The 16,303-nt window shown below is 34.9% G+C and overlaps 1 protein-coding gene across 1 annotated transcript in view; it reads left to right on the forward strand.

Moving 5' to 3' along the window:
* Positions 1 to 4,555: 4,555 nt before the first annotated feature.
* The window catches only part of LOC143229823 (cyclin-dependent kinase-like 4), a 33,355-nt gene continuing 21,607 nt past the window's right edge, over positions 4,556 to 16,303 (forward strand). Inside the window, exons 1-6 of the mRNA XM_076462630.1 lie at positions 4,556 to 4,863; positions 5,423 to 5,618; positions 6,359 to 6,480; positions 7,928 to 8,000; positions 8,934 to 9,024; positions 9,500 to 9,697. Of these exons, the coding sequence (XP_076318745.1) occupies positions 4,841 to 4,863; positions 5,423 to 5,618; positions 6,359 to 6,480; positions 7,928 to 8,000; positions 8,934 to 9,024; positions 9,500 to 9,697 (703 nt within the window). The 5' untranslated portion in view covers positions 4,556 to 4,840. The remainder of the gene's footprint in view (positions 4,864 to 5,422; positions 5,619 to 6,358; positions 6,481 to 7,927; positions 8,001 to 8,933; positions 9,025 to 9,499; positions 9,698 to 16,303) is intronic.

Raw genomic sequence — 16,303 nt, forward strand, 5'->3', positions numbered from 1 at the left:
AATTATCCCTAAGTTTTTATAATATATAGAAACATATTTCCAAATAACGCATAATTCAGTGTGAAAGCATTTAAAAATAATTTGCCAATAAAATGACAACATGTCTTTAGATGTGTGTGTGTGTTTTTCTTATAGCAAAGCCACATCGGGCTATCTGCTCAGTCTTTAGATTAACAGTGAATTACGGTACTTAGACCTTTATTTTGATTCGCAGTTACATTCTCACTAATACGATAACGTTCTGACCCTGACTATGCAGATGACCTGGTCGAAATGTATTTATTATCAATGTCCTGACGAGCGACACGGTGTTCGAGGACGTTTTGCTCTTCTTCTGCTTGACTGTAGGTTAAATACTGGCGAGTTAGGTGATGTTAAGTTACATCCTGTTGTTTCTCGAATTTTCAGGGTCTTCTCTTTGAACTGTCTTCCTTGCTTTTACTTTGTAGCCTTCTGAGCTGAAGAAGCGCACTTTAATTTGGTCATTTTCAAAGTTAAAATGTGCTGCTGGTACAACACGTGGGTTATTACAACGCTATAGCCAAGGCTTCCGATTGGAGAAAATTTCATGAAAGTGAGATAGTGTGCCTACTTGACAACCAAGTTAACGTAATAGGGAATTTCAGCCAACAGTTATGATTTCTGTATGCCAACAACACCAAGGGTGAGGCGCATGTATACACCATTCGTTTGTTTTTTGTTTGTTTTTGAATTTCGCACAAATCTACTCGAGGGCTATCTGTGCTAGCCGTCCCTAATTTAGCAGTGTAAGACTAGAGGGAAGGCAGCTAGTCATCACCACCCACCGCCAACTCTTGGGCTACTCTTTTACCAAAGAATAGTGGGATTGACTGTCACATTATAACGCCCCCACGGCTGAAAGGGTGAGCATGTTTGGCGCGACCGGGATGCGAACCCGCGACCCTCAGATTACGAGTCGCATGCCTTGATACGCTTGTCCATGCCGGACCATACACCATTCGACTGTAAGAATTTTTAAAAAGGCAAATTAGCTTGACTCAACAGAAAGCGCTGTTATTTGCTACAAGTGTCAAGTTGAGTTGCACCGCAATAGTCGTGATATCAGCACGACAGAGGAGCGGGTTTTTGTTTTTGTATGGAAGATTAATATTATTTCGAAATCATAATCTACAAATGACAGTGTAAACATCAGGTTTCAGAAGGGCCATTACCTACTGGAGTTCAATTCGGGAGCAAAAAAAAACAAAAAACACTCGCTTCTGAATCGCACAAAAGTTATAGATATGTCTATGTGTTTAAACATATTATTGTAAGGTTAATATTCAAACCGTAAAACGTATTTTCGACGAAATATTCGATCATTGGCTCTCGTTATATATATATAAGTCCCCCCCCCCGATTGTTGCGCTTATGCTTGACCTGTTAGCAATTAGAATATTATCAGTGTTGCGTAGTTCTGCCTGAGATGTATTAGTCGCTCAGAGAGGCACAGCAATTGTTGTAAATTGATCATTACACCGTTTCTGTTCCTCTGATGAAACGAACTATATGAATTTGAAGTATTCAGTAAAAAGCACTCATCTTCATCCTTTGAAGTGTGATGCAAATTTTATTCATTTGGTTTGTTTATCTTTCATACGTAGTGTTCTCTGTTTAACAGTTACACTTCCATCAAGCTAATTCAATGCTAATATGTATCTTATCATTCTGGACGTAATATTTGCCTCTACACTTATAGTTAGGTCATTGGCAAGGTCTCTTCATGTTTTATGTAGAGAATATGTCTTGTTTCAATATCAGTTTTGGACAGTTTGGACTTCTACTTTAATTGTTTCTATTATTAATAGCATTAGTTTCACACACTCTCTTCAGTTGTCATACACCTTCCAGTGAAATATATAATGTTGCCTCCATCTGTAGCATGGAGTAGCATTCAGCAACCAAACTTCCTTGGATCACAAAGTTTCTCAGATCTTGATGAATGGTATTTTATACGCTTCTGGAATATGTGCAGGATAATATTATCACCACTATGTTATATTTCAATGTTTTCATATTAAAAATCAAGTGTCGAAGTAATCAGGATTGTTATAATACACTTTATTTAGTTTGGTATTATTGATAATAGTTGTACCACACTCTACTAACGGTGGTAACGCAACATTTACTTACTTCTGGATTATAATTTTACTGTGGATAATCAAAAGGTGCGTATGCCTATATCCTAAACTGTTGCACAGAATTTCTCCAGAGTTGCTTTCATGTTATTTTTTATCATTTTCTATGTGATATCATTTTTTCTCTTTAATCTACCTTTAGGGAAAGGATGTTAAAATGCGTGATGTGTTCATTTGTGTCGTTTCTATTGTTTGTTTGTGGATAATTTTTGCTAAAAGAAAGAAAGTCAAGACAAATGAAAAAAAAACTTTGTGAAAAAATTCTAATGGTTATTAACGATGAGAAATATGGACTTTTTTAGGTTTCGTAATTATTGTTATTGTTTTCGATTAGTTAGTGTCAAACAATTTAGCAAGTATTTAATCGAAAAATGAGTGTGATATATTGTTAACTAATAACAATGAATCAAATTATGGGTTATGTGATTTTTCTTTTGTTTTGAATTTCGCGCAAAGCTACTCGAGAGCTATCTGCGTTAGCTGTCCCTAATTTAGCAGTCTAAGAAGGAAGGCAGCTAGTCATCACCACCCACCGCCAACTCTTGGGCTACTCTTTTACCAACGAATAGTGGGATTGACGATCACATAATAACGCCCCCACGGCTGAAAGAGCGAGAATGTTTGGTGCGATGGGTATTCGAGCCCGTGACCCTCAGATTACGAGTTGAGCGCCCTAACTACCTGGCCATGTCAGCCCTCTTGAATCTACATGCTTTTCTCTCATCTTGAACATTCATTGATAAAGGGAAGTATGAGAAAGGGATCGTGAACATTTACCAGATTTCATACTCATTGAGTATGGAATATTTAAGAAATGCATCATATCTCCCCCAAAAGGCTCCACACATCAAAGATCCCCTGGAGGTAGCTCTTTCATAGAAATGGTTAAAGTTGTGAACATTTTAATTTTAAGAATGTGACATTGGTGTGTGGCTGTACTTGTTGTTCATAATGGCCGTATTCTATACACTTAAGTGAAATCTAATGAAATAAAATGACATAAAGCTATCTATACCAAAGCTTTATTCACGAATCTAGGATAAATAACCAGTAATGTGTATCTCTAATCACTTGTGACTCATCAAATATATGAGTGTCACACATATGAATTAAGGTTGTTTGACAGTGGTTTTTAGCTTAGTCATATTATAGCTAATATGTTACAATGTTCTACAACTGAGAATTTGAGATCTAAAATTCTATATTCGATCTTTAGCAATTTAGCATGATGTTGCTTACATATTACGATTACACTTGATGCCTTGTAATCGTGTTGTGAATTCCTGTATTAAACTCTGGAAATATTAGCACGTAAATACATACTACCTAATCTGTTATGTGTGTGTGTGTGTGTATACATATATACACTGGGGGCTTACAAACAGCGACTCATAAGCTATTTAGTGAAATAGCTACTCCATTCTACTCAGTTCCTATGCGCTCTGTTCACAACAGAGGGAGGCTTGGCATAGCCAGGTGGTTAAGGCACTCGACTCGTAATCCGAGGGTTGCGAGTTTGAATCCCCGTCACACCACATATACTCGCCCTTTCAGCCGTGAGGACGTTATAACGTGACGATCAATCCCACTATTCGTTGGCAAAACAGTAACCCGAAAGTTGACGGTGAGTGGTGATGACTAGCTGCCTTCCCTCTAGTTTTACACTACTAAATTAAGGACGGCTAGCGCAGATAGCCATAGTGTAGCTTTGCGCGAAATTCAAAACAAACAAATAAATAAACACAACAGGGGGAATAGAACCTGAAATAATTGCTTTGTAAATACATATAATTGTTGCTCCTCCCACCGTCACCCTTCTCCTAGTAGCTCAGAAGAAAACCGGGTTTCTACTATCCGTGGTGGACAAAATACACATGCCGATTGTAGAGCTTTGCGCTTAACAACAAACGAACTTACAGTTGACTCATAGAGGGATGTTTATTGTTATAACTGAAAATCAACTTACCAAAGAACATTACTTTGAGCGCAGAAAGAAGTTTACTGACTTTAAGAAATCATTTAACAAAAGATGCGCTACTTGTTCTCCTCGTTTGAAGAATTACTCCGAGCCTACAACGCTAAAATCCGAAAATCGATAAACCGACGATGAAAAGAGCGCGGACAGCCGAATCAAATAAACTAAAAATAATAATTTAAATTATTACAACTGAAACAGTTTATTATAAAACCCAGGCTTTTCTTTTGGTTGAAAGTTTTAAGTATTTTCAATCAGAATTGACATATCTTTTAAGCTTTGCTTTTAGATTTTAATACATTAAAAACACAAAAAATATTTTAGCCACGTGCTTGCAGTTGTTATGTTTTCTGTTGTACCGTGACGTACTTTTGTATTTTTATTGCTATGGCAACTGTCAAATGCAAACATTGTTGTAACGGTGGTAGAAAATGGTACAACTCGTGTTGATACGTTGCTAGATTTTTTTATCAGATAAGTTGACGCTGGGATATACGCAAGATGTCTTAAGATTGTCAGTAGATCAAATTTTTTTTAGAGATCTGTTGCTAAAATATCTTCAAGTAGAAATAATTTGCAAAAATTTTAAATTTAACAATATTTGATTGCAATGTTTGTTACTTAAACTTAATTCAAAGTATAATAATACATTTATCATTGATGTATGAAGTGTTTTATCGTATCGTAGAGAGCACTGTTTTGCTTAATGATTAAATCCTTAGTATATAGGTAAGTATAGGCCTTTGTTTATTTTCAGTTGCACTATGTATGTATGCTTTGCACGTAGTTTTTTGCAAAATTATTTGAAAATTTTCATGCCAGCTTTCATCTTCTGTAGAATATTAACGAATAAAACAGTTTTTTAAAGAGTAGGGAAGGGGTCTCAAAATGGAGTAACGCAAGGTTTGGGAGGCTCTAACGCAGACTGAACCAATCTGCTTAAAATGTTGAAATAAGTTTGATGTTTTCTCAAAATTGGATCATCGGTTTACATGAAATTTTAAAATTTTGGCCCCTATATGAGCACCAATAATGTTTTGAGCTCTCACTCTCCTGATGTATTGCTTGGAAGTCTTTTAAACTATACATGTTTATTGTCATTAAAAAAATAAAAAAGAGTGCAAAATGTTTTGCATAATGTCTTATGATGAATTTTCATGAATAATTAACCAGGTATTATTATTTTCTTTACTATTGAACACTCATTAAAAGTTATTTAAATTTAATATTATAGATTGTGTGTGTGTTTGATATTATTACTGTTTTAATTTTACACATTATTTTACAGAAAGCATAGAAATCATTGCAGTTCAGTGATGGAAAAATATGAAAAAATTACAAAGATTGGTGAAGGATCATATGGTGTTGTATTTAAATGTCGCAATCGTGAAACTGGACAACTTCTAGCTGTCAAAAAATATGTGGAAACAGAGGATGACCCACTGATTAAAAAAATTGCATTACGAGAAATACGAATGCTGAAGGTGTTTTTTCTTCATTTTACTTAATTTAGTTTTTTGAGCTACAAATGAATTTGAACAATTATTTTGAAAATTAATTTAGAAACTTAGTCATACATTAATTAAGTTAACATATGAGGTGTAGTAAAACATTCAGTAAAAGCTATTCCATTACTTTAGAGGTATGTGATGATACAGAAGGACCACACTTGGTATGCAGTGACTGTACTTCTTTCTTTAAATCTTAAAACAATATTAGGGACAATATTTCTGTCAGCATTCACACCCACATACATGTATAAAAAAGAAAAAGAAACACAGTTAGGGTTCACTATATCTTAGCTTGTATTTTTGGAGTGAAAAAAAAATTGAGTTGTTTTGTAGCAGAAGAAATTTAAGTTGATTTTTAAATAATTAAGTCATATTACTTGAATACAGAGTATAAATATGTTTAATCTAAATACAGGTAGTATTTGTTAAAACTCTAATTTTATTTATTTTGAAAATTTCTAAGATTAAGGAAAACCAAATTATGTTTTTAAGTTGTTTTTTTTACACTTGTAGAATTTATTAATAATACAACCAAAGATACAGCTATATTAATAATGTTCTGAAAAAAGCATAATGTCAAGAACCCAATATTTGCATACACAACTGTATTTGTTATAAAAGTGAAGTAACTATAAGGGTTAATGGTTAGGATCTTGATGTTGATTTTTACCTCAGTTGTTACAGAATGTTTGTATTTATATCACCTTACATAGCACCTGAAACATCCTAACCTGGTGAACTTGATTGAAGTGTTTCGGGGTAAAAGAAAACTGCATATGGTGTTTGAATATTGTGATCACACTGTCTTGGATATTTTGGAGAAAAATCCAAGAGGGTTTGTACTTGTATTACTTTTCAAGGTCTTCTAGTCAACATTGAGCTCTAAGTATTCATTATTACGTCTAACTTAATTTTTTGGTTAGGATGTGAAAGCCAGATTTAATAGTTTTGATATGATCAGTGTCAAAAATGTTGCAAACAACATACAATCGGAAGTAACTGAAATTCTAGTTACTAAAAGCTTATGTGAAAAGACTCTCCAGCAAGATATTTTAGTAGGTTCTAACTCTACATGAAATCATATATTTAGAAGTTTTCAATAAGGATTTAATTCAGCAAAATAAGTATGTTGGGTCAATACGTTTTAAATGTGTTTCTACTGGGTCTTATGATGTTGGCCTATATGTTGTTGTTTTTTATTCTATAAGGAAACGGTTAACATACCCATGATCTGTTTTGTGTGTGTACGTTTTAATGATTGAATGTGTAAAATCAACTTTAGATATGAAAATATTGAAATAAATAATATGTTTTTCTCTCTTTCGAATCATTTGTACATATATTTCTATATGAATAATGAGATTGTTATTTAATTAAATATGAGATACATTTCTATCAGAAAGTTGTGTATGTTATAAATCATGCATAAAAATATATAAATATGTTATAATGAATGTTTCATGTAACAAATATTTGAGAAACATTAATGATAAGTAGTGACTTTTGAAGTTGTATTTCCTAGCATTTGAAGTTCATCAATATATTCTAAAATAATAGTATTTATTGATAGTAAAACCAACTGATTAAATGAACATAAAAATATCCCACTATCATTATGATTGCTGGTCTTTATTTTAGTGAATTAGTTCTATTTAAAGAGGGTGTGTATATATATATAAGGATATCAGCAGATGAATAGTATTGCTAAGGGGTCATTTATAATTTTTACCATTTTTATTAGTGTACAAAACATTTTCTGTGACCAACTTACTCTGAAAGTATACACATGCATAAAGTGGCAAAGTTGTTTAAAAAGGTATTATTAGACATTTGTAATTACATGTAGGATATTTGGAAACAGAAAACGTCTCAGTCATATAATTTGACAAAGTTGTTGCTGGTCAGTATTTCTGCAAGCTATTTATTGATAGTAAATATGTTCTTTTGATGTCTTTTTGAAAAGAATGCACAAGGTTTTATCCTTCTCCTTTGCACCATTTGGTAAATTTGCATGAATTGTGAATGGCTCCTTAGTATGCTTAGTAGGTGGCACTGTTAACTGTAGACAGTAGTTTTCATTTTACCATAAACTGATACAAACATAGTATATATACACAGAATTAGATAACTAAGGTTCATTGTTCAAAATGTAAGTGTGATATGTTTTGGACATGGTATTTATTGCACAAAACAAATCTCCTCAGACAGAAGACTTTATAAATATGAATACTAAGATCTAATTGTACTATTGTAAATTTGTAATGTTAACATTCTTTTACCAGAGTTCCAGATCAACTAACTAAGCATTTGATATGGCAGACATTACAAGCTGTGAACTTCTGCCATCAACACAACGTAAGTGTGACCAAGCCATATTAAGAACATTGTGCCTTCTATTAATAAGATATTATGATCGACTTAAAATGTTCTTTAAACTGCAAGCTGACCAACTTCTACCATTATTCAAAGTTGTATATAAGAAAATCTTTGTACCCTATTCAAAGTATAAGTTGAAAGGTATTTTTAAATTTGAAATTGCAGCAAAACAAGCAGAATTACATAGATATGAAAAACAGCGAACAAGAGTTGACCTGAAACATTACTGTTCATACAACATGGACTCTGATTTTGCTGAATTTTAATCTACATTGACAAATTTTCAAACAAAATTTAATATTAATTAACAAGAAATTTATAGTTCTGATTATGAAATAATAATACAAAATAAATAACATCTGTAAAAAAAAATGACAAAAAGTGTATAATGTAGTGGTTTTTAAGGCTTGAGTGTGTCCCCCACTGGTACAGTGGTAAGTCTATGGATTTACAATGCTAAAATCAGGGGTTCAATTCCCCTCGGTGGACTTTGCAGATAGCCCGATGTGGCTTTGCTATTAGAAAACACACAGAGACACAAAGCTTGAGTGCGGACACCTGGATTAACAACAGTATTGTTAGATATTTACAGTTATTACTGTCATCAAAGTTTGTGTGATAGTTGAATATACAAATATATTTAGGTCCATAATCTCAAGTCTGAAGTACTCATGTTTATAAAAGCTGCATAATTAAATTCAAAAGGTTTTTTTAAAGTATTCAAAAGTGTTGTTAAAAATATTTTTGGTGAATTATGTATGATATGTTTTGCACCATTTTCCATAATTGCTAAGTAGTAAGAGAGAGAGAAAGGGTGAATGTTGAAATAGGGTCCACAAGTTGTTTTTACTAGTGTAATATGTGTATATACTCTGAGCCTACACTTTTTACACTATTTTTTCACTATTTCAGTGCATACATCGTGATGTTAAACCTGAAAATATTCTTTTAACCAAAGAGGGTGTGGTGAAGCTGTGTGATTTTGGCTTTGCTAGGACATTAAGTAAGAATTATTATGAATTGTTTAAAATTATTACATTATTTGATATATATATCAAGTGTGACAGTAGTTCTTGTAAGTTAAACTTATAAAGAAATATTTCATCATAAGGTATATGAAACATCATTATTGAAGATTAAAGCTTTTCAGAGCATTTTGTTTAGTTTCTGCCTGTAAAGTGATTCAGTTTAAAAAGTAAAGTATAATTCATTGAAGCTTCTTCAAAATGTGGCAGGCTTACAAACATTTTTAATAATCCTTCATTTAAAAAAGTAACAAATGCTGACTATTTTTATAGTGTACATATCTAACCTTGTTAGAGAATGAATAATGACATATTAATGTTTGTTATTTGAATATACTTCACTTTTATTATGTGCTTAATTGGAAGCTTATTTTTATTGGATGTTTATTTTCTTATGTATTATTAGTTTTGCCTTTTTTACATATAAAGGTCAGATAGAAAATTTGTTTTTAGGCCCAGGTGAAAACTACACTGATTATGTGGCTACTCGGTGGTATCGAGCTCCTGAATTGTTAGTAGGAGATACACAGTATGGACCAGCTGTAGATGTGTGGGCCATTGGTTGTGTTACAGCAGAACTAATGAGAGGAGAGGCCTTGTGGCCTGGGAAATCAGATGTGGACCAACTTTACCTGATCAGAAAGACCTTAGGTAGAAATAACCAATTTCTATCAGTACAGTTACTGTAATTATGTGTCTACTTTTACTTTTAATGAAAACATGATCACATTTTCAACTTTCCAATAAAATGTGAATATTTTTGTGTTAGTTCTCTGTATAATTAATATTAACTTCTGAACAAATCTAGCTATATACCGAGAGAGTCTAAAAATCGACCTGACAGTTAGTGTGTAGTATTATAGAAACAAAAAAGTGTGAAAGCTGTTATGAAAGATATTATTATTATTATAAGTTTGTTTGTTTATTATTTATTTGTTTCAAATTTTATGCTCGGCTTCAGTATGCTCGTGAAGTGTTTTTCATTTAAATTAGTTCCAAGTCTATTCAGACTGTTCCTTCACTTTAACATAATCCTAGTTTATTACACTTACATTATTATTTACAATTTCGATTTTTGGTTGACTTTTCTTGATTATAAATTCCAAAGTTTGTGTTACTGCTTCAAGAGTTATACTTGAAACTTGTGCTATAGCATAGGCCTCATGTGCAGGCAGCCTGGTGGGAGATTTATCAGCTTTTATTTTCAAGGAGATTGAACATTACTTGGGTCAACTTCTCTGAGAGATCTTGCCCCACTTCTTTCCATATATGCTGAACCTGTTCTACCTCATGAGGAGCTAGATCACTTATTTCCATTGCCCATGCCTTTTCATGCTCCTCCTGAGGATCCAGTTAGGCCTACTACACTCTTTTTGGATATTGTTTCCAGATATATTTTATTTTTGCCCCTATTTCCTATGAACCATGTTCCTCCTTACTAACTGACCACATCTCTATTTGGTTTCCTCACCTCCCCAGATATTTCAGATAGGTGCTGATCAATTTGCCTCACAATTAGCATGCCTTGCTCCCATGGGCTTTGAATCAGTTTGCTCTTGCATGCCATTATGTACACTGCCTTTTTATAGACCAATAATTATAAGGTTATATTTTACCTGTTTGTGGTCATTCCTCAAATCTCCTGCAACTCTGACTCATGTCCACTTTTGCTGCCTTTGTTTTAGCCTCACAGCTTTTTTACAGTATCACTCTACTATCCATCTCCTCTCTAATACTCTCCACCAAAATCCTGAGGTTCTCTCTGGTGATATCCCCTCTCTTCTTTCCTCCACGTTGGCTTGTTTGTCATCTTTGGCTTCTAGGTCAAGATGCGACTATAACTTGCATATGCTTATCAACATCTTCAGGACTTGTTTATGGCCCCATTTTTACATATTTGACACAATCCCTGAGTCTTTGAAGTTGTAAGATGATGTATCAGTACAGCAACAGTCCACCCTTTTCAATCTTGTTGCCTGTTTGTCTTATTTTGAGCCTAATATGGTACCTGTTCCAGTTTCTCATCCTTTTCTTTCCCAACCCTAACCTGTACCTCATTCTTAGGGTGTCTTGTTTCATTGTTTTCTTCAGACTTACATCATATTGCCAACAGTATAAATAATTTCTCAGATGGTTTTGATCCTGTAAGAGCTTGACTTGCTAATTTTTTTCATCAGTGGTACCTTTCATAAAGGATTATGGAGTGTTCACATCTTACTGAAAGGATTCATGATCCTGCTTCTTTTCCTACCTCCCATAGCTCCTATACCCATTTTCTTCCTGCTGCCAGCATCGTTTTGAGGTGGTACTTGACCTACTATCCCAAAAGGCAATCAAATCTACATGTTCTACTTAATTCCATAGGTTTCAATTGCAGACTCTGTTGTGGTTCTAACAAAAATAAGGCCTGTCTTTAATTTCTTCAAAGTTGATTGATTTGTTTGACTGCCCATTTTACCATAGAGTTATTTCTCACCCTATCGTGGTTATTTTCTTCAGGCTTGTGGATGACCAAGATGGGTGTTGCTAATGCTTATCTACACATCCCTATCTCAACACAGTCTCATCTGCATCTTTAATTCATTCATTATGGTGTGGCTTGCCAATTTTGTGCCCTGCTCTTTGGGCTTGTTTCTGCACCATACACTTTCTTTTAGGTGGTAAGAGATTTTGTTCATCACTTCATGCTCTGGGGCTGCAATTCTACCATTATATGGATGACAGGCTTCTTTTGGATCAATGCAGTGGTCTTTAAGCCCTCTCATATTCTGGAGGCTTTCCTCTTTGTGGGATTTCCCATTTAGGTGCATTGGTTGTAGCCCTTAATCACAAATTACTCCTCTTTTCGTTCATGGTACCTCATCCTTGGGCTCTAGCTGCCAATATTTTTAGCCAGAATTTGTTCCACAGATTTCTTTATGTTTATCCTTCTATCTAATTACTTCATCAGATGGTCTCTCTCTTCCATGCTACTTTTTGTTGAGTCCATCAGATCACTCTCTATTTGTCAGCTTAATCATGTTTTCCATGATTACAACAACTGCAACGTTTCCCTTGTCTGTCTCCCTTCTTTGTCAACTTCAGTCACTGGTTCTACATCCAGCCATGTATTGCCTTCTTCCCACTAGGTTTTATCCAGTCAGGTTTCTTCTATTGTGCAGCATTTATTTTGGCTTGTTTCATGTGTTCTTCTTCAGTGAAGGTGTATCAGTGCAAATGGAAGGTGTTCCTTAGTTGATCTGCAACTTGAGGATTCCCAATTGACTGATATTCTGTGGCTCTTGTGGCTGAGTTTCTCACATGTCCTTTCAACCAAGGGTCTTTGGTCTCCTCGCTCTTGGGTTATCAGGCTGCCTTGTCACATAACTTTCATTTTTCTTAACACTGATCCTCTGTCTTTATTATGTTTCACCTTTTCCTTAAAGCATATTACCTTCTCCTCTTAGTTTGTGAGGCTTATTATAGCCATTTGTTAGGACACTTGACTCGTAATCTGAAGATTGTGGGTTTGAATCCCTCTCACACTAAACATGCTGGCCCTTTCAGCCATGGAGGCATTATCGGTCCCTCTATTCGTTAGTAAAAGAGTAGCCCAAGAATTGGCAGCTGGTAGTGATGACGAGCTGCCTTGTCACTAGTCTTATATTACTAAATTAGGGACCTGATAGTGCAGATAGCCCTCTTGTGGCTTTGCGCAAAATTAAAAACAAACAAACAAACTTAGCCTGTGCACATCATAGGTCTGATTTCTTTGCCATTGACATTTAAAATGCACTTTATCACCCTACATATTTTCTTTATTTGATCATTCCTTCTTCCCAGAAATCCAGTAGCTAGTGAGGGTAATTCCTCTTTTTATGCATATTTCCCTTCATTCTATTTCTTATCTCTTCTCTTGTCCTGATGTGGATATACTTCTGTGTCCAGTCTGTATCCTTTGGTTTACATTACCTGCATGCTTACTTCTGTGGTACCCATTCATAACTCATTATCCCTTGGCAGTCATCTTCTGTTTGTAATCTTTCCCATTCTACCCTTGCCAATTGGGTTTGACATTCAATTCAGTTGGCTTATTCCTCTTTGTCTCTTTCCCACTGGAATAGGTTCAGGGTGTCTTCACATTAGCTTTGACATGTTAACTTTTACTTTGCTTCTCATCTTTGTTGGTCATTAGAGGAAATTCTACAATTTGGCATGTGAACTGCACATAGTACATTCTCTCCATTATTTCACCATATCATGGTTTCTTCTTTTTATGGGTCTTGCTCTGTGTTAAGTGGTGTCTAATGAGTTATTCTTCAATTAGAAATGAATACTGTACAACCATGTTGACTCATGTTTTAACATCCATGGCTTTGCAATGCTCGCCATTGAGATGAGATGCTTGACAAAATTGCTTGTAATGAATAACCTCGTAGACTGTTGCAGGCTATAGCACCTATGGACTACACCTGGGTAAAGCAGAAGGGGATAGCTATCCATCCCTATCATTCCTTTATATTGAATAAATTGGTATGGTCTGCTCTGTCACAAGTGATGACATTCTTCTGGACTTTTTAACACTCTTCTCCCTTTTTCGTCAGGCGGAGTATGAGAGTCCTTACTACTTTTCTGTTCCAAGCTGCTGGGGGTGGCCAACCATGAAGGCACCATCCTGAATATGTTTCACACAAATATTTCTATAAACATTCAGTGCAGAGTAAGATGGTGGTGTTTTGTGAACGTGGATGACATGATATCCTTCAATAGATGTTATATCAGGTCATCCCTTAAGTAATATCCGATTTTAGGTTCAGAAAAAGAGAAAGGAATTCAAATGCTTTTAATGTTATTTAATCAATAACGTATGTCCCATTACTGTTATTTACTTCCTGCCAATGATTCACGAGCTTCTGAATGCCACTTCTATAAAATTCTTGGGGTTTGAAAGAAAAGAATGTAGAGAGGGTAGTTTTGATATTTACATGTGTTCCAAGTTTTTTTCTATCAAAATAGTTCTGCAAACTTTGAAATAGATAATAATCAGATGGGGCAAGGTCTGGAGAATAAAAGGATGTGGAAGTTTTCTCAGTCTTGCTCTTCAATCTTTGCAGATATGATCCATGGTGTATAGGGCCGTGCATTATCTTGATGTAACACAACACCTTTAAGATTGATTGAAGCAGGCCTCTTTCCTTTCAGTGCAACATTCAAGTGCTTTAACTGTTGACAATACAAGTATTATGTAATTGTTACATTGAGTGGCAGCAACTCAAAGTGGATCACACCAACAATATTCCACCAAATGCTTAACAATACTTCCTAGAGTGGAGGTCCATTTTGGGCTGTACTTTAGCCAGTTTAACTGCACTAAGCAGCACTTAACATTTTTATAATATATTTGTTTTTCATCTCAAGTCACTATCCTGTCCAAAATAGGTGAATTACATTCACAAGAGTACAGAAAAGTGCAAATGTCCACTCTTGCTCTAAGGTTGGCTTGTGTCTAATCATGGGGGCACCATTTTCTAAGTTTTGACACCTTTCCAAGCTGTTGCAGATGACAGTGAACTGTTGAATGGGTTGAATTAAGCTTCTGTGCTAGTTCTTCAACTGTTACAGCACAATCTTCATCAAGTGCAGGCAGCAGCAAGTCATCATTAAACTCAACAGGATGACCTGAACATGGCACATCACTTAACTTAAGCTGTAGTCACCTGATCTGAACTTCTGAAACCACCTTCAACATTTTCGTTTATTGAGAGACTCTGCACCCTAAACACCTTGAATGTTTTGTGTAGTTTCTGCTGCACTATTGCCTTTTTAAACTTGTAGAGCATTATATATCTAATAAGGATTTATTTGATTAATGATCTGAAAAACTGGAGTTGATTAGTTTCTTTTACTTGTCTGAACATTTTTATGCATGTCCTACTACATATTTTAGTCATTAAAGCCTTCTACAACAACAAAAATGATGATGCACTTTCTGTATTAACTTATGGGATAACCTGATACAATCACAAATGAGTGAGACATCAGTTTGCAGTTCATCCCTCTAATTGAGAGCCCTCATAATATCCCATCACGATGTAGGTACCCCATCTCTGTGTTTTGGATTTAGAGTAAATATAAGTCCTTGCATATGTTTATGGCTGTCTATATCCTTTCCTTTATCATACTCCTTCTGTATTATGAGTCACAGTGGAAGTAAGAGGGGATTGTTCTGGTTCTGTCCTTTTTGCTATCTCCAGTTGTATCTTGTGCCAAGGAAGTTATTGTTTTTCAGATGATTCTGGTCAGTTTTGCTGTCGGGGAGTTGATTTCTATTATACAGACATCCTTTCAATACCAGATTTCAGGTTCCCAGATTGATAGATTAAATATATTACATGTATTTTACTCAGGAGTTGGAATGGTAATAGATTCAACCCAGTTTCATGGGCTTGAGGTTAAGATGGCATGATTCTCATTCTGCCCCAATGTGGATGTTGGTTCCCAACAGCATGGGTTTTTGGATCTAGTCGACTTACTGAGTATGGTTTGTTGCATCCTAGCCACTACACCTATCAGCACACCCATTGATTTAACCACTTTTATGCTCTGTGGTATTGAGTTCCACAGTTCATTTCACAGTTGTGATCACTATCCTGCCAAAGTTCTCTCCAACTTGGATCTGCTCCTGTGTTTTTCCACCTTTTATCTCCTACACTTTTCATGAAGTGTTGTGTTTCCCCTTGTAACATCTTCAGATCTGAATCCCCATTTCCAGAGATATTCTTAGAATAGTTTTGGGGGTTACTTCTGTCATTTCCTTGCACCAGTTTTGCTCTTACTGAATGAGGAAGTGCCATACTGGAATTATAACTTTTCATTTCCCACTCTTCTCTTCCTCTCTACTTTACTCTGGTGCTTATATCTTGTAGCAAACTTCAAAGTGTTACTTTGGTGGAGGCAAATAGAGAGATTCACTTGCACCACATGATTATGTCGTGCTTCTATTAGTTGAGAAGTGACAAATGATGATTTGAATGAGAGACATGTTGGAATCATTTGATTCTTATAAGGGGGAACAGAAAGCTTGTGGCATGCTTAAAGAAAAAGTTTGCATATAGAGAGCAGCACTGGGTGTGAATAGCTAATCTTGTATGGGGTGGTAAGTACCTGTTAGAAATACATTTTCACTACAGGAAAATTATAACTTTCTAAATGAAAACCATCCAGAAAACATGAAACTTAAATATTTGTACAACACTTTTTAACAAAACTGATGGTATT

Source organism: Tachypleus tridentatus, chromosome 10 (assembly GCF_004210375.1).
Source record: "Tachypleus tridentatus isolate NWPU-2018 chromosome 10, ASM421037v1, whole genome shotgun sequence".
In the NCBI taxonomy this organism is placed as follows: Eukaryota; Metazoa; Arthropoda; class Merostomata; order Xiphosura; family Limulidae; genus Tachypleus; species Tachypleus tridentatus.